At 44.1% G+C, this 15,339-nt stretch overlaps 1 protein-coding gene across 14 annotated transcripts in view; it reads right to left on the reverse strand.

Annotated features, from left to right (window-relative positions):
• The window catches only part of EPB41L4B (erythrocyte membrane protein band 4.1 like 4B), a 131,919-nt gene that overhangs the window by 43,285 nt on the left and 73,295 nt on the right, over positions 1 to 15,339 (reverse strand). For 13 of the 14 annotated variants that reach the window (XM_086683658.1, XM_086683656.1, XM_086683655.1 and 10 more), the window contains exon 15: positions 14,565 to 14,629. In XM_086683658.1, the coding sequence (XP_086539784.1) occupies positions 14,565 to 14,629 (65 nt within the window). Of the gene's footprint in view, positions 1 to 11,127; positions 12,811 to 14,564; positions 14,630 to 15,339 lie in introns of those variants that run through there. The other variant, XM_086683669.1, reaches the window with a different exon arrangement.

The following is a 15,339-nucleotide window of genomic DNA, read 5'->3' on the forward strand; positions in this document are numbered from 1 at the left end:
ATTGACTGGTTTCCTTGTTGAAAAGGAAAATTCTGTCCTATGAATCCCATACAACATCCTCAAGAATGGCTATCATAGATTACTTCAAAATAAAATCTCAAGACAACAAGACTAGCTGTCATTAAGTCCTTCATCTTTTTGCTACAACTAAACCATGCATCTGTAAAACTTTAAAAGTCCTTTAAGGGGCTCCTGGGTGGCTCAGTTGGTTAAGCATCAGACTTTTGCTAGGGTCACAATCTCACAGTTCATGGGATCGAGCCTTGCATCAGTGTACTGTCAGTGTGGAGCCTGCTTGGGATTCTCTCTCTCCCTCTCTCTCTCAAAATAAACAAACATATATTAAAAAAAAAAAGGTCTATACCTCTTTGGTTTTTATATGTTCTACCTTCCTTCTCTTTAAATACTGTTTTTTTTTATTTAATTTTTTTAACATTTTTTCATTTTTGAAAGACAGAGACAGAGCATGAGTGGGGGTGGGACAGAGAGAGAGAGGGAGAGACAGAATCCAAAGCAGGCTCCAGGCTCCAAGCTGTCAGCACAGAGCCTGATGCAGGACTCGAACCCACTGACCGTGAAATCATGACCTGAGCCTAAGTCAAACCCTCAACCCACTGAGCCACCCAGGTGCCCCTTCAAATACTATTTAAAATTTTGGCCCCTAAAAGCCTTTCTCTTTCAGATGATCTATGATACATAGTCCATATGAAAAATATTCCCTTTTTGGCCTATCTTTTCTTTGATGTGAAGGATTAAACCCTGAGTTCTACTCATTTCACATGAACAATTTCAAGACGTAAGAGTCATTTTTCCCCAAGGATCTTGCCACTCATAGATTTCCAACCTAGTTAGTCTTCCTTGCTGTCCACAATTAATAACAGTAACAGTGCCAGTGTTTCTTCTACCTTCCAAGCAACAAAGTAATCAGGCAGGAAAGCCAAGAAATCAACAGATGTTCTGCTTTTAACGAAATGCCAATGTCTGGATGGCCAAGAAATCCCCCATAGATATTGTGCCAGCTTGAAGTCTCTCCTGGGAAAACACAATGAGTATCCTCTATCCAAAGTCCTCTGGCATCGTGTCTAGATTGCTCACTGCACTTATTGTGTGCTGCCTGGACCGAATAACCCTTTTATCTGTTCATGGAACCTGTCTTAACTCCACAGCAGGATTCCTGGAGGCAGGAACAGCTTCTAGGTAGCCCACACAGCACACAGCCTCTCTAAACACCTTTAGAGGAGCCTGGTGGGGGCAACCCGGCTCCTGTGTCCCTTTTAGCCAAAGTGGGGACAATTTCACATTCCTAGTCAGAGCTAAAGCATCAGGGAGATACTGACAAATATCTCAATAGAGCTGCCCAACTGCTGGACCTTGGATGGGCTGCTGCTCAAGCAGCCTGGTCTGCTTACCCCAGTGTGCTATACAAATATGTCACTTTCTATGTGTGACAATGACAAGGAGAAGCTTCCGCCCGCCCATGTCCTGTCCATTAGGCTGAACTGTGGCTCTCCACTTGGGGCTCTTAGCAGAATCTCAGCTACCATGTTTTTACAGCAGATGGTGTCAGCCAGAATCATACTTCCTGGCTGAACACGAGTGCACGAATCATGCTCTCTAAATACTCACAGAGGAAAAAACTCAAAAGCTAACATTTTTGGTTGCCCAGCACTGTGCCATCTATCACCTTATTTGCTCCTCTAACCACCATTTGAAGAAGGGACAATTATTATTTCCTTATTTTACAGGTAAGGAAATGGGAACAGAGAGACTAATTCACTTTCTCCAAGTCACACAGTCAGTACATGGCAAAGCTGGGATTTGAACCCAGGCAACCTGACTCCAGAGCCCAGGGCTCTCTGAAGGGCTAAGAGACTTCCTTGCCTGGGATGAAAGGAGCATTACAATGACATTAAAAGAATACTGGGGGGGGGGGGGGGGTGGGGGGGAGGGGGGTGCGGGGCGCCTGGGTGGCTCAGTCAGTTTAGCGTCTGACTCTTGGTTTCAGCTCAGGTCATGATCTCACAGTTTCGTGAGTTCAAGCCCCAGATCAGGCTCCGTGCTGACAGTGTGGGGCCTACTTGGGATTCTCTGTCTCCCTCTCTCTCTGTCCCGCCCCCACTCACGCTGTCTCCATCTCTCTCAAAATAAATAAGTAAACTTAGAAAGAAACACAACTCTGGTGGGCACTTAGCTTTGGTTTTGCTACTGCTTAGCTATGTGACCTCAGGTAACTCATTCACTAATCTGGGCCCCAGATACTGCAGTTTTGGACAAACCTCTAGTAAGTATTTATATGCCAGGAACTACAGCTCAGTGAAATAATTTGATTTGTGCCATGTCCGACTGAGAGATGAGAGAAGGTGCATTTGCTCATCATGGTTTCCAGGATACCTGTCACTCATTTCAATTTTAATTTAGTAGAGGCTGAGCAGAATAGGTCATTAGACTAACATACTGCTACAAGTTCTTATTAAATTCAGTGCAAGCATACTATTTGTAAGCAGAGAATATGTTTGAAAAACTGTAGCTTTTTAAAAATGGGTTTGAGGAGAAATTTTCTATCAACAATCTTAGGAACGTGACACGTCTTGAGGGTTAGGTCTGTTCATTAGGGTTGATTTCTTACAGTAACTTAGTGGTTTCATTTTTTTTTTTAAAGTGACTAGAGGGGCACCTGGGTGGCTCAAGTTGGTTAAGAATCTGACTTCAGGGGGCACCTGGGTGGCTCGGTGAGTTGAGCATCCGACTTCGGCTCAGGTCACAATCTTACGGTTCATAGGTTTGAGCCCTGCATCGGGCGCTGTGCTAACAGCTCTGAGCCTGGAGCCTGCTTCAGATGCTGTGTCTCCCTCTCTTTCTCTCTGTTCCTCTCCCGTTCCTGCTCTGTCTCTCAAAATAAATAAAAATGTTAAATTAAAAAAAAAAAAAGAATCTGACTTCACCTCAGGTCATGATCTTGCAGTTTGTGAGTTCAAGTCTCACACAGGGCTCTGTGCTGACAGCTCAGAGCCTGGAGCCTGGTTCAGATTCTGTGTCTCCTCCTCTCTTCCCCCTCCCCTGCTTGTGCTCTCTCTCTCTCTCGAAAATAAATAAACATTTTTAAAAAAGTGACGAGAAAGAAAAGATGAAATGACCTCATTTTCCCCTTGTCTGAAAAGGTCAAAATAATATTTTTTTGGCATGGTTTAGATTCCTTTCTATAGACTACTAACTGGCAGATGGAAATTTTTTCAAATTTGTATTTCTTTCAAGACACCTTCCAAGCGATCAGCCTGGAGCTAATTCTAGTGTTAGCACAGGTAATGGTTGAATCCATAAGCATGGAAGCTGTTTTGATTAGTTTATTAACTGGCTGTAGCCAAAGGCTGTGCGTCTTCTTCAACATCAATTCCCGGTGCCTATTTTAGTACTTGGCATAGGATAGAAACACAGTCAATATTTGTTGAATAAATGTTGTCGTGCATTAAATTTTAATTTTCCTTTGGTAATTTATCATGTGTCTATTCATAAAAGCTTCACTTTGGTCATGAGTTCCCAGTTGTTCCTAACATTAAACGGCCTCTGTAAAACTGTAAAATCTTCTGTACCCGAAGCAGTCAGGAGAGCCTTTTTGGGCTCGGGGGCAGCTGGGTCTCTGTCCTGTGTGAGACAGGGTAGGATAGGTGCCCTCCTTTGAGTCTGGAATTATCCTTTGATGAAACTGCTCATCAGACGGTTTCAGTGAATGGCTGGAAGAGGGTCAGCAGGCCTCGACGGTTTTCTGCCAGAAAATCGTTTTAACCTAATGTTACTCTTAATAAGTTTATAACCTCTCTCTGATTGATTGAGGCACGATGCGGTGGGGAAGAGCTTTAGAACTTTGTGGGGAGATCTAGGATTTTAGCAATTCCGGATCAATTTCAGGATCTGAGCCCAGAGAATAAATATTCCATGAGTTCATTTTTGCACAGAGGCTCATGACTAAGAGTTTATTCAATCTCTTTCCTGCCTTAAAAAAAAAAAAAAATACTGACACAAATATAGTTGTTTTCCTTTACAACATTCACTTGTAATAAATTTAACAGTGCTTTCCCTTCTTGGTTTCTCATGGATTTTTTTGGCCTCTCATTTCTGCATTCCAGTGCCCACTTTCTGCTTTAAAATGAAGATTTTTTTTTCCCCAGGTGGGTAACAGCGTGAACAGACTCACCCCCAGCCACTGCTTCAAATGCATCCCCAAACAGCATCACACGGGAGCCCTCAAGGAGCGGCACGACGAAACGATTGTTGCCATGAAAGTGCAGCTACTACTTGTGAAGAATAACGTCTCGAGGAGCCAGTCTTTACACTTCGCAAGAGCCATGGCAGACTTGGGCGTGCGCTGACAAGAGTTATTTTTCCACTCTGCAGACACCAGCCGACTCACCGGAATGAATGAAATGAAACTATCATCCATTCCAGAATGAAGTTCAGGTTAGATGAATAAAAGGCACGCTCTGTTAAGGGCAGGTTTTAGACATTCTAATTGCACAAGACACCAGCGTGAACAGGCGCTGGAGCTGAACACTGGGCGTGTGTGTCTGAGGTGCTACCGATGAGGATTCATCTATTTTGGCTTTTGTTAGTGTCTTAAAATCTCTTCAAATGAGCCTTTCTCTGTTCCTCAGTTCTTGTAGGTTTTCCAGAAGCTTCTAGCATAAACATCCTGAGTTAGCCTCTGAAGCTATACACTGGGCCCAATTTTAAGGGCTTGTTTAATTGCCTTGACTATAGATAGAACATCTATTATTCAGCCACGGAATGAAGCCCGTGGAGCCGTTAGCATAGCAACACCTCTTGCTTTTGAGGTTTCAGCTGCAGAAAGTGATGCTGAAGCCATTCACAATTCAGTAGGGGATGATTAGGTAGGTTCTGCGGGTTTCTTACGACATGAGCCTACGGGGATGTTCCTCTAATTATTCTAACCCTATTTAGTGGATTGCCCAGACTACGGCAGTTTTGGTGTTTTAAATTCTGCAGCCTTTCCTCCAATAAAACCACCGGCATATCTTGGGATAAAGTGGGATTTTATATCTGATAAGTCAGAACTTTAATTGTAACTAAAAGTAAATCCCTCCTTCCCTGGCCAATGCACCAGGGAAATTCACGATGTTGGAGTGGGTATTTAAGCAGCTGGAGTAGAAAGTTCTCAACAAATTCCCAAACAGGAAAGGAAATATGGATGTTAGAAATCAAGTCCTTCACCCTGGCTGTTTTTACGCTGTCCGTATTCCTTTTTCTGATCTCCAGGGCATCATATCATATTGATTGTTACCTAAGCTTTTGGAAATCTGCTTTCAAAAAATGCCTGGTAAATATCAACTCTTTCTATCCTTTTCTCCACTATTAAAAAGGCTATGATGATATGATTAATTTTACTTCATCAGTCTGATCTTTATTAAAGAGCACGACAAAAGAGCAGAGGTTCCAGATGGTTCAGAGAAAATAAGTAACAAATGGGGATGTTCAGAAAGATGGAAAGGTATGCAACCTTGCTTACAGAGAAATACAGTTAAGATGGAAATTCTGATTTTTACCCATCAGACTAACAAAGGTTGAAAAGAATTAGCTAAGGCTAGGAGCTTCCTCTTGTAGCTTCCTCTTTGTAGAATCACAGAGGCCCTTCAAATTGCTGGTGGGGTGGGGTGAGGGAGCAGGGAGAGGAGGTGTAATTAGGTAGAATATCTTTAGGGTGAAATTTAGTTAGGCAATGTCCAAATTAAACACGCACATCTCTTTTTACCCAGCACCCCTACTTTCAGGGAGCTTACCTACAGACAGATTTGCTCAAGTACATAAACGAATATATAAGCACAGCGGAAAAACTGTAATTTTAGAGATTCGAGGCAGCCTAAATGACCATCAATACTGATTGGTTAAGTACATGTGCTTGTTTATACGCGGAACAGCTCTAGATTAAGAGGAAGAAACGCGAACGTTTGCCTCTGGGAAAAACTAGGAAACGAGGGAATCGGAAGGTGGAAAGGAAAAGTAACTTTTAGATATTTTTGTCTGAATTTTTGCCAATGCATTACCTCCTAAAATAAGTGAAAAAGCACAGTGGTTCTCTTGATTACTGACTTTCTACTTAGTCACCTAATTGTTAAAAGCCTCCTCTGCTTTGTGTAAAATGAAATACTAAGCTAGACAAGTTGGGGACCGAGCGGATGCTGTTTTAATTCTCCCAACTTCTGGCTCCCAATTGTACCAGCAGAATGGATCCTCAGTGGTCTCCCCAACTCCTTCCTCTGCCAGTTCTGCCGCGTGCAGATGGGAAAGCATTGTCCACATTCTGCCTGGCCAGTTATTTCCTAGTATTCTCAGACAGAAATATCATTTTTCTTTTTATTTCCTCTCAAAAGATCACCACGGTGTTTCTGCTCTTAGCTTGTTAGAGTTTCAGAGACGTGTCTTTATGTATTGTGTTAACCCTCTTCCTTCTGATCTTTCTCTTGGAACCAAGCACCCCTTTCCATTGCTAAACTTAGACCATACGTCTCAAGCCATCAACCTTTAACACAGGCCGTTCCTTGAGCAAGACTTTGAATTTCCTCGACCTGTTTCTCACCACATGGACTGCTAAGGCCTTAAACCTCAAAAGCCACCAAAACTGGCCACCAGCTAGCATCAAACATTGTGCAGAGCACCTTACATACCTACTGTCATTTACTTCCGTTTGGGGATGAGGAGAATGAGGCACAGAGAAGAAACCGGACAAAGGTCACATGGCTGGTGAGTGGCAACGCTGGGATTCAAACCTTGTGGGGCTCCAGAGCATTCACATTTCACCTCGTCAGAAAACCATGGGGCACATGTCCCAACAAAGTCACCTCTCCACACTGGACCTGCAGTCTGTCTCTCAGCAGCGTGCAGCATCCTGCCAATTTGCTTCTGCAAACTTCTGCCTCTTCCCCACGCTGGGTTCTGAGCCTGGCATGGGTCCCTACGCTGGTGTGTCCATGCCATCTTCAGCTCCAGTGGATGCAATTCTCTAGCCCCTTGCTTCCGGAGTGAGGAGCGCAGGACGACGACGGATTCGGTTTGACAGACTTGGGAGAGGGAGGTTATGATGAAAGGAAGGCCATAGAAAGAAACACTAGAATTTTCACATTCTTCTGCTTCACTGTGAACCTACTAAATACGTGAAAGCATAGCTAGCTACTTATTATGATGTATTCATTTACTTTTTGATTCATGCCTACTTTAAAGAAAACAGTTGGCCTTTCTAATGAGAGTTAAAGTTGAACCAAAAAAAAAAAAAAAAAAAAAAAAAAGAAGGTGGCAAACCAGATAGGAAGCTGTGCTTTTCCAAAGTGAGGTCCTGTACTTGCCTGTCTCAGACTCTTCTGGTGACTTAAAATGAAGGTTCCTTAGGTCTTACCACCAATCACTTAAGTAGAGCCTAGAAATCTCCTAAGTTTCTTTATTTTGAGAGAGAGAGAGAGAGCGAGCAAGCAGGGGAGGGGCAGACAGAGAGGGAGAGAGAGAGAATTCCAAGCAGTCCACAATGTCAGCACAGAGCCAGACACAGGGCTCGAACCCACAAACCATGAGATCATGACCTGAGCCGATAGCAAGAGTTGGATGCTTAACTGACTGAGCCACCCAGGCACCTCTCCATTTTTAATAAGCTGTCCAAGTAATTCTTTGGTTCCCTAATTTGGGGAAGTTTGCCAATTTGCAGAATTATTTAAGATTTCCTCTGCTGAGTCTCTGCTGAATGTCAACTTCACATTAGTTTCACCTTTTAGATGCCTCATGGGGCTTCTTAAAAATGTGCTACTTTTCATGTGCACAGGGACTCTTTCCTGAACAGTAGTTTGAGGTTTCTCTCTCCCTGCCCCCTTATGCCTTGCCTTGGCATTTGTCAGTTGCCTCCTGGAGGGAAATGGCAAAGGCAAATCATCCTAAGCCTATTTAAGGTATTTACCTGGTACTTATGGAAGATTTGATCAGTCAGGGAATTGACTTAGAGCCAAGTTTGGGAAATATTGATTCAAAGGATCAATATGGCTGCTCAGGGAGTTCTTTGATGAGCTCAGATCTTAAAGGACTAGTTAAAACTTGGAAAGTCAAGGGCAACGAAAAGGATCTATTATTGTGTTCAGACCAGGACCCAGGAGGCTGGAGTCACTGACCTGGAAGGATGGTACCATATTAACAGGCACGGGGCAGGGCGGGGGAGGGGGGGTGGTGGTGCAGGGGGGAAGCATTCCTGCACTGTCCTTATTCCTTCATCTTTGCTGTTAAGGGGAACCATTTTCAGTGGAAATGGTAGACCAAGAAATGAAACAGGTGAGAGGGTTTTGAAGGCCAAGATAATTACCTGTCATGATTTCAAAGTCTTTCAGTCCATATGAATTGTATCAATCTGACAACAATGCCAATTCACTGTTAAGATATTCTGAGGGATCACAGAAAAATAGGAAATGATACAAGACCAGTAAGTCCTCAGTTTCAAAAATACAAAAAGCTAATTCCACTGGTTATAGAATCCTGAGGTTGGTTGTGCAGGCAGGTAATACTCCAGAAGAAATGACGAGTTTGTGAGCTCCAGGAAAGGAAGCAGTGAATCATGTCAAATAAGGAGTGTTTTGTAAGAAGAAAATAATGTTCAATCTCTGCTCCTTAGCAAAGGGGGCTGTTGAATGAATGCAGGTTCTAGACTGCTAGAGGGGGGATGGTAAAGTGTTATGGGTTACTAGACCCCTGGGAGAGGAGCGGGGAGAGGAGTAACAGGGTTATTAGCTAATGAGAGATGGTGATGGACGAGGTTACTTACTGGACCACAGGTGTGCAGCATATGGACAATCACTTGATGCTGGTGGTGGTAAGTGGCTCCTAGTTAGTAACCGGATTCCAGAGTAGTGAGCTCGTCAACATAATCTAGTAATAGTCTCATGGAGATGTAGATCGACAGGGTCCCAAATCGCGAGATGATTATTGGCGGGAAGCATTAGAGCACAGGGACCAAGAACATGGGCTGGAGTCAGAACTGCACATGCATGACAATGTGCAAGCTGCTTGGTTAAACCCTAAGCCTGAGCTCCCCCATGTGAGAAAGGAGGGCAAGATCCACCTTACAGAGTGGCCAGGAAGGTCAAGTGAAGCAACACACGGAGCACAGGAAGCACGCATCTGGTCATCAGTCCCTGTATATTACTGTGGATCCATGTCAACCTACCGGGGTTTCCAGGATCTCGTGGCTGGACTGTCCTTTGCCCTGTAGCAGCAAGGCTATCATCATACCAATGCTTCAAATGAGAACACCGCAGACACACTGGGTAACATTCAGATGATGAAGCTGAAGCCAGAACACAGGTGATGGTCAATGTCCTACTCAAAATGTGACGCCCTCGACTGGGTACAGTTGTTCAGATACTTTTGGGACCAGCTCAGAGATGATGTGCTGCCAGTTATCTGGCTAGACACTTCTGTTAGAATGAAGGTGGAATAATTCATTTGTTGAACAGACATTCACGAGCACCTGCTATATACCAGGCACTGGGGAGCAAAGGCAAATATGATACAAAGCTCATACTTAAGCGTACAGGCTCCGGGATAAGATGAACCAAAGAGGCAGTTTTAACGTAAAGCAGTGAATGCAATGTTGCCATAGGAGGGCCGAGGGAAAGTTACAGAGCAGAGCACAGAAACCAACCCAATTTGCAGAGGTGGGGTGGTCAGAGTCCCTGGGAGAAGACGCACCTGAGTGGAGGTTTAAGGGGTGAGTGGCAGTTGGGCAAAGGGGATGGGAGTGACAGAGTTCTTGGCAGAAGAAACAGGATTTGCAAAGCACAGGTCGGGGCAACAGCAGGATATGGTGAATGCCAGGAACCACAAGCAGCGTGGTGGTGCAGACGTTTAAACAGGAGGGTGAGAAATGGGGCAAAATAGGCTTGAGTAATAGGATGGAAGCAGATAGCAAAGGAATTCCATAAAGAAGGCCTTGGACTTCACCCTCTGGGTGGTGGTGAACCCTGGCAGATGTGGAGCGTTGGAATGATACAACCAGAGTGTTTCCTTAGAAAGATTCCTCTAGAGACTGTGAGCAGGAGGAGCCTGTCAGGAGCCTGGAATCAGGGAGACCAGGAAGAGCATCTCTCAAGGTAAAGGTTGGCAAGGAAACTGAGTAGACCCAGGGACTGCCTGGGTGCAGGTGGCAAAAGGGAAAAGAGCTACGGATGGTGTAGCGGGTAGAAGAGAGAAAATCGGGCAGACGTCTTTTTTTTCTCCAGCAAAAGATGATGAATTTGATTTCTGACATGAGTTTGAGCTGTATATATGGGATACACAGGTTGAAATGTCAGTCTAAAATCTTGTAGGAGTAGTCTGGGTTCCAGGGCCAACAGCCATAAAGCTGTGCCAGCATGAAAAGTCCCAGGCAGACTGTGATGGAGATAAAAGAGGTGGGCAGAGGAAGGACCCCTGGAAAACACCAATATTTAAGAGGACGACAGAGGAAGAGGCTGTTACAAAGACAGAAGCAAAAGTCAAAGAGCTGGAGAAGCAGATGATGAAAAAGCCAAGGGAACAGAACTTCGAGAAGCTGTGAGTGAGTGACCATCACCATCACATGCAGTAGAGGAAGGTCCACAGAGTTGCGGGATGAAAAGCGTGCACCTCATTTAACAATTAGGAGGTCGTAAGTATGCATCCTGGTTAGACTTCGTGGTTGCAGACAACTGAATCCACTCAAGTTATTTTAAGCAGAAAGGTATTTATTAGAGGGGATCTGTATACACCGTCTCCAGGAGGCCACAGACACAGGTTTGGATGTCTTTCCACCGGAAACAGTCGCCAGGACAAACACCCATCCTCATCACAGGACCGTTATGGGGGAAACCCACTCTGCCACCGCTTCACTCAGTCCAGAGCCTGTGACCAGTTACTAGAACCTTCACCACAGATGAACCAGATGAAGAAATGCTTCAGCCACTGTGCCTACCAGAGCTGCTCTTCCCAAGGGCAGCTTCATCCTCGGACGAACTTCCTCCATGTCACCTAACGGAATGCTCACCTCCAGACTTCGGAGAGCTCACCATCCCACTACCTACGTCATCCACAAACGATACTTCTGCGCAATGTAAAATGAAGATGGAGTCCAAAAAAGCAAGAATAATCTTTATTCCTTGGAAACACATTTGTAAAAATGGATCACTAAGATTAAAAGATTCAGAACACATTTATTTGTATGCGGCACAAACACTGAGGATCAAAACATCTGCTACAACAGAATACACCTGTAAACAGATTATCTTAGGAAGAGTTTGTCGGTGAAGGACTCCGCCGTGCAAGGCCTGCAGCGGAGCCCCTCCTGCTGGACAGATTTTTGTGGTAACCAAAAATAGATCAGATGTTAGCAATAAAGTGTCTTAAGAGATGTCAACACATTTTTTTAAAAAAGGCTTACAGTGGGCCAAATTACAATTACATATACTTAAATGGCGTAAGAATCGTTTTTCACAAAAAGACTAATGAAAAATTATCTCAGGTTTACCAAGGAAAAAAAAAAGTTTGATTTGTGGCTTCAAAGGGGGGGATGGGGTGGGGAAATAAATATTTTGGTACAAGTTCTACCCTAAAAGACAGCCCATTGATAGCTGGTACTACAAAATGTACAACACCCATCCCATCCTATTCTACAGAATGCTTTGGCACAGCTTCATTAAAATCTTACACACTTTAATTTGAGCCATAAATGTTATCTTGGATTTCATGTTGCTTTTTAAAAGAGTTAAGTCCAGGGTAAAAACCAAGCCTCAAATTCTATAAATTCTGACAGTGTGTGTTCACAATTGTGTCTTCTGAAATCATGCAAGTTAGCAGCACCGATCAACAATTGAAAAAAAAATTATTCTTGTACTTGAGCAACAAATTCTATCAAAAAGGGATGCTATGCAATTTATGATTAGTAAAACTGCTAAGATTCAATGTGCCTGAACTGCTTTAAGATCAGAAATTCAAAGCCTCCCCGCATTTATGTAACAAGTTATATACGTTCTTGCGCTTCCGAAAGCGGTAGCCCTCTGTTAGAGAAGGGAAATTTGCAGTTTTCCTACGAGAAATTTAGTTTGAATGTTATATCCTCAGACTAAAAATATTAACTTTTAATACGATCACAGAATTTTAGAGCTGGAAGGAGCTTGGCAATCACTTAGTCCTACCCACTCTTTCCAGATGGGGGAAAAGGAGGCCAGCAAAGGAGAAAGGCTTGTCCACAATCTCACAACGGCCAGGACTGGGCCCCAGTGGTCTCAACCCCACCCCAGGGCTGTATGGTACTCTACAAAGAGCTCTCTTCCTAAGTTCTTCTGGTTTTATTTGGTCCCATTCATTAAATAACAGAGAAATACCAAATACACAGCAATATGATAAACATAGACTTTTACTCCAATTTTTAAATCAGAATATTAAAACGATTCCTGAGCCTTTCACTACCTTCATTTTATTGAGAACGCAGTCAACAGTAAATTGTGACTACTGATTGTGGAGATTTCCAAATATGTACACGGACTCCAGAAACACCTTTCAGAACTATTCCTTAAGGACACTTTTGCGGACGCGTCTGTGTGATGGCAAGACATGTTTCATGGAATGTAATGAAACCATGCTGGTGAACAGAGGTGAGATGTGTCAGTCTTTCAAAGTGCAGTCATGAGTTTGTCTCGGTACATCATACTTTGCACTCCTCCTAAGTTCTTCTGGTTCTGGTCGTGGACATAATCGAAACGGCCACCACTTCCACTGGCCGACGTTTCCCAGTGTGGCCTGTCATCCTGAAAGCATGGCCTGTTTTGTCGGCAGAGTGAATGGTTAGCGGGAGGGATGGAAGAAAATTCAGAAATGTGAGTGAAACAACACAAGCACGAGGCAAGCGGGCGGGAAAAACCATGAACCGTGTGAATGGGGATGGCTTCCAAGCTGAAATGAGTGGATTTGCTCAGGTGTGTTTAAAATTCGGATGCGGGTGATCTACCAACTTCCAAGTGGAGAAAAGCTCGGTCGCGGCCACACCACATTTCTCAAAGGGCACCTTGAGGATCCCTCAGTGTGGGGGAAGTCAGGTGAAAAAGGTTCCTTTCCCAGGCACTTCTCGGGGCTGTGACCATGCTACGGTGCCCTGTGAGTGCCTTAGGCAGCGTTTACCAGAGCCTAGGACCAATGAACTCTGTATCTCAGGCAGTGCTTCTCCAACTCTGGAGAGCCTGGTAAAACACGGACTGCGGGGCCCCACCCCCAGAGACCCTGACCCAGTAGGGCCCGGGTGGGGCAAAGAATGCATCAGCAAGCTCCCAGGTGAGGCGCACTGTTCCAGCCTTCCTCGGAATCCCCACTGCTAAGTGCTGGGCAAGGTCATGCCTCAGAAGGAAAACTAATGTGACAAAACAGGCCAAAAGAAGTGTAAAATTCTGTAAAAACAAGGTTAATAAAAATAGCACTTCTAGAAATCTCTTCTGTTTCTTATGTCTGGAAAATAAACTGCCTTCGCAATACACAGAAACATTTAGAATTATTACTCCACTAGGCTGACTAGCTTTAAAAAGCTACCCAAATATCAAGTGTTTACGATCAAACAGCACTGCTCTCCTCCAAGGTCCCCCCAACAAAAGTGGCAAGAATTCTCAAGAACTAATGGATTTATTTCCATCATTCCATTCTCCGTACTTTCTCAAGCAGCAAGGCTAGCAACCTTACCAAGAAATAACTTTATGCAAAGTGAATTCACCAACAGAAAGAGCTTCACACATAAACACCAATTAAGACTGATCTAAAATTCAAATCTTAAAAGGAACGTTTGCCTTTACAAAGCTAGCGTTAAAACACTCTCGAGCCTAACTAGAAACCCAGCAAGGCAGGTGCCAGTTTACTTGGAAGGACTGTGGTAGGGTTAGGGCAGAGGTGAGTAAAACAGAGCCCTCAGGCTAAATCCCACTCACCATCTGCTTTGGTAAATAAGTTTATTGGAATGCAGCCCTGCCCATTCACTTCTGTCTGAGGCTGCTTTGAAGCTACAAGAGCAGAGTTGAGTAGTTGTGACAGAGAGCACAAAGCTGAAAATATTGATTATGTGGCTCTTAACAGAGAAAGTTTACTGACCCCTAGGTTCAGAAAAAAGATCCACAATCTTTTTGAACCCCCACTCCATCCCTGAAAAAAGTCCTTTCAAAAAACCCACAACAAAAATCCCCAAGCTCAAAGCATATTTTTAGTAATCGAATTCTTGGGACAGGAAAATGTTACTTAGAAATTTTAAGCAACATTTCTAACACAAAACCAAACCAAAAATATCTAAGGTTAGAACGACTAAAAAAACAAGAAACAAAACCCAATTCATTTTCATTTCATAAAGCAGAACTTTGGTAAATCCGGACTCATCACTGGCTTCTTTTGCTCTGCAAATTATTCATCTCTGCCATGACACAGCAGCTCTTAACCGTTGTTTCCGATGCAGACTTTCGATTCACAACGAGGCAGAATTTGAGCCTTTCCGGAGAAAGGGAGAACTTTCAAGTAAGTACAGCTCCGTGAGCTCAAGCACTTACCTTACATTTGGAGAGTGAGGGTGCCACCGAGGCTGGCTGGGGTGGATATTGGGATGGTATTGAGGCTAGAAATGAAATACCAAACTTGATTATTCAATGACCTTTTGATTTCAATGGTCTTCATTTAGTTTCTCTTTTACTGGCATCCAGCTGAGGGGCCCAGGGCTGTGACTGGAAAGGCTATAACCAAACCCTGGATGGGCGGTGGCTTCCCAGGACGATCACGTTTCCCCTATGACAAAGGCAGGGGGGCTGGAAGGCTGCCCTCGGAAGAAAGGGGAAAGCATCTGTCTGGGAAGGGTCCCCCAGAGCGCCCAGGACAGGCAGTATTCATCTCTCCCAAGGAAACAGACGGAGGACACCCAAGATATGGGGTGAATGGTAGGCAATTTCTTTCTTCAGAAACAATTTTTGTCATTGCTGAAGAGGACGACAACCGTGTGTAACAGTGACATCTGCAAACACAAGACAACTGGACGGGGACATTAAGTCAGCAGGATTGTGGGCGAACACCTTCTCCCTTGTTTAAGCAATAGGAATAATTTTCTAAAATGTGATCCAAAACCTAGTACCAAACCTCGCCGCCCACCTGGCCGTCACCAAAAACAAACAAAACCCCAAACCATTCAGAGCACTGATTATTCTGATACAACAGAAGGAAAGAAGGAAGGAATTTGTCCATTCAAAAAAATGGATCCAGACTGATGACTCACAGAACGAGCAGGAGTGAAGACAAGGCAGGCCTGGCTGGGTGACGGGACTGTCTACCGCCTCT

The sequence above is a fragment of the Puma concolor genome, chromosome D4 (assembly GCF_028749965.1).
Source record: "Puma concolor isolate L17-30 chromosome D4, mPumCon1.1.hap2, whole genome shotgun sequence".
Taxonomy (NCBI): domain Eukaryota; kingdom Metazoa; phylum Chordata; class Mammalia; order Carnivora; family Felidae; genus Puma; species Puma concolor.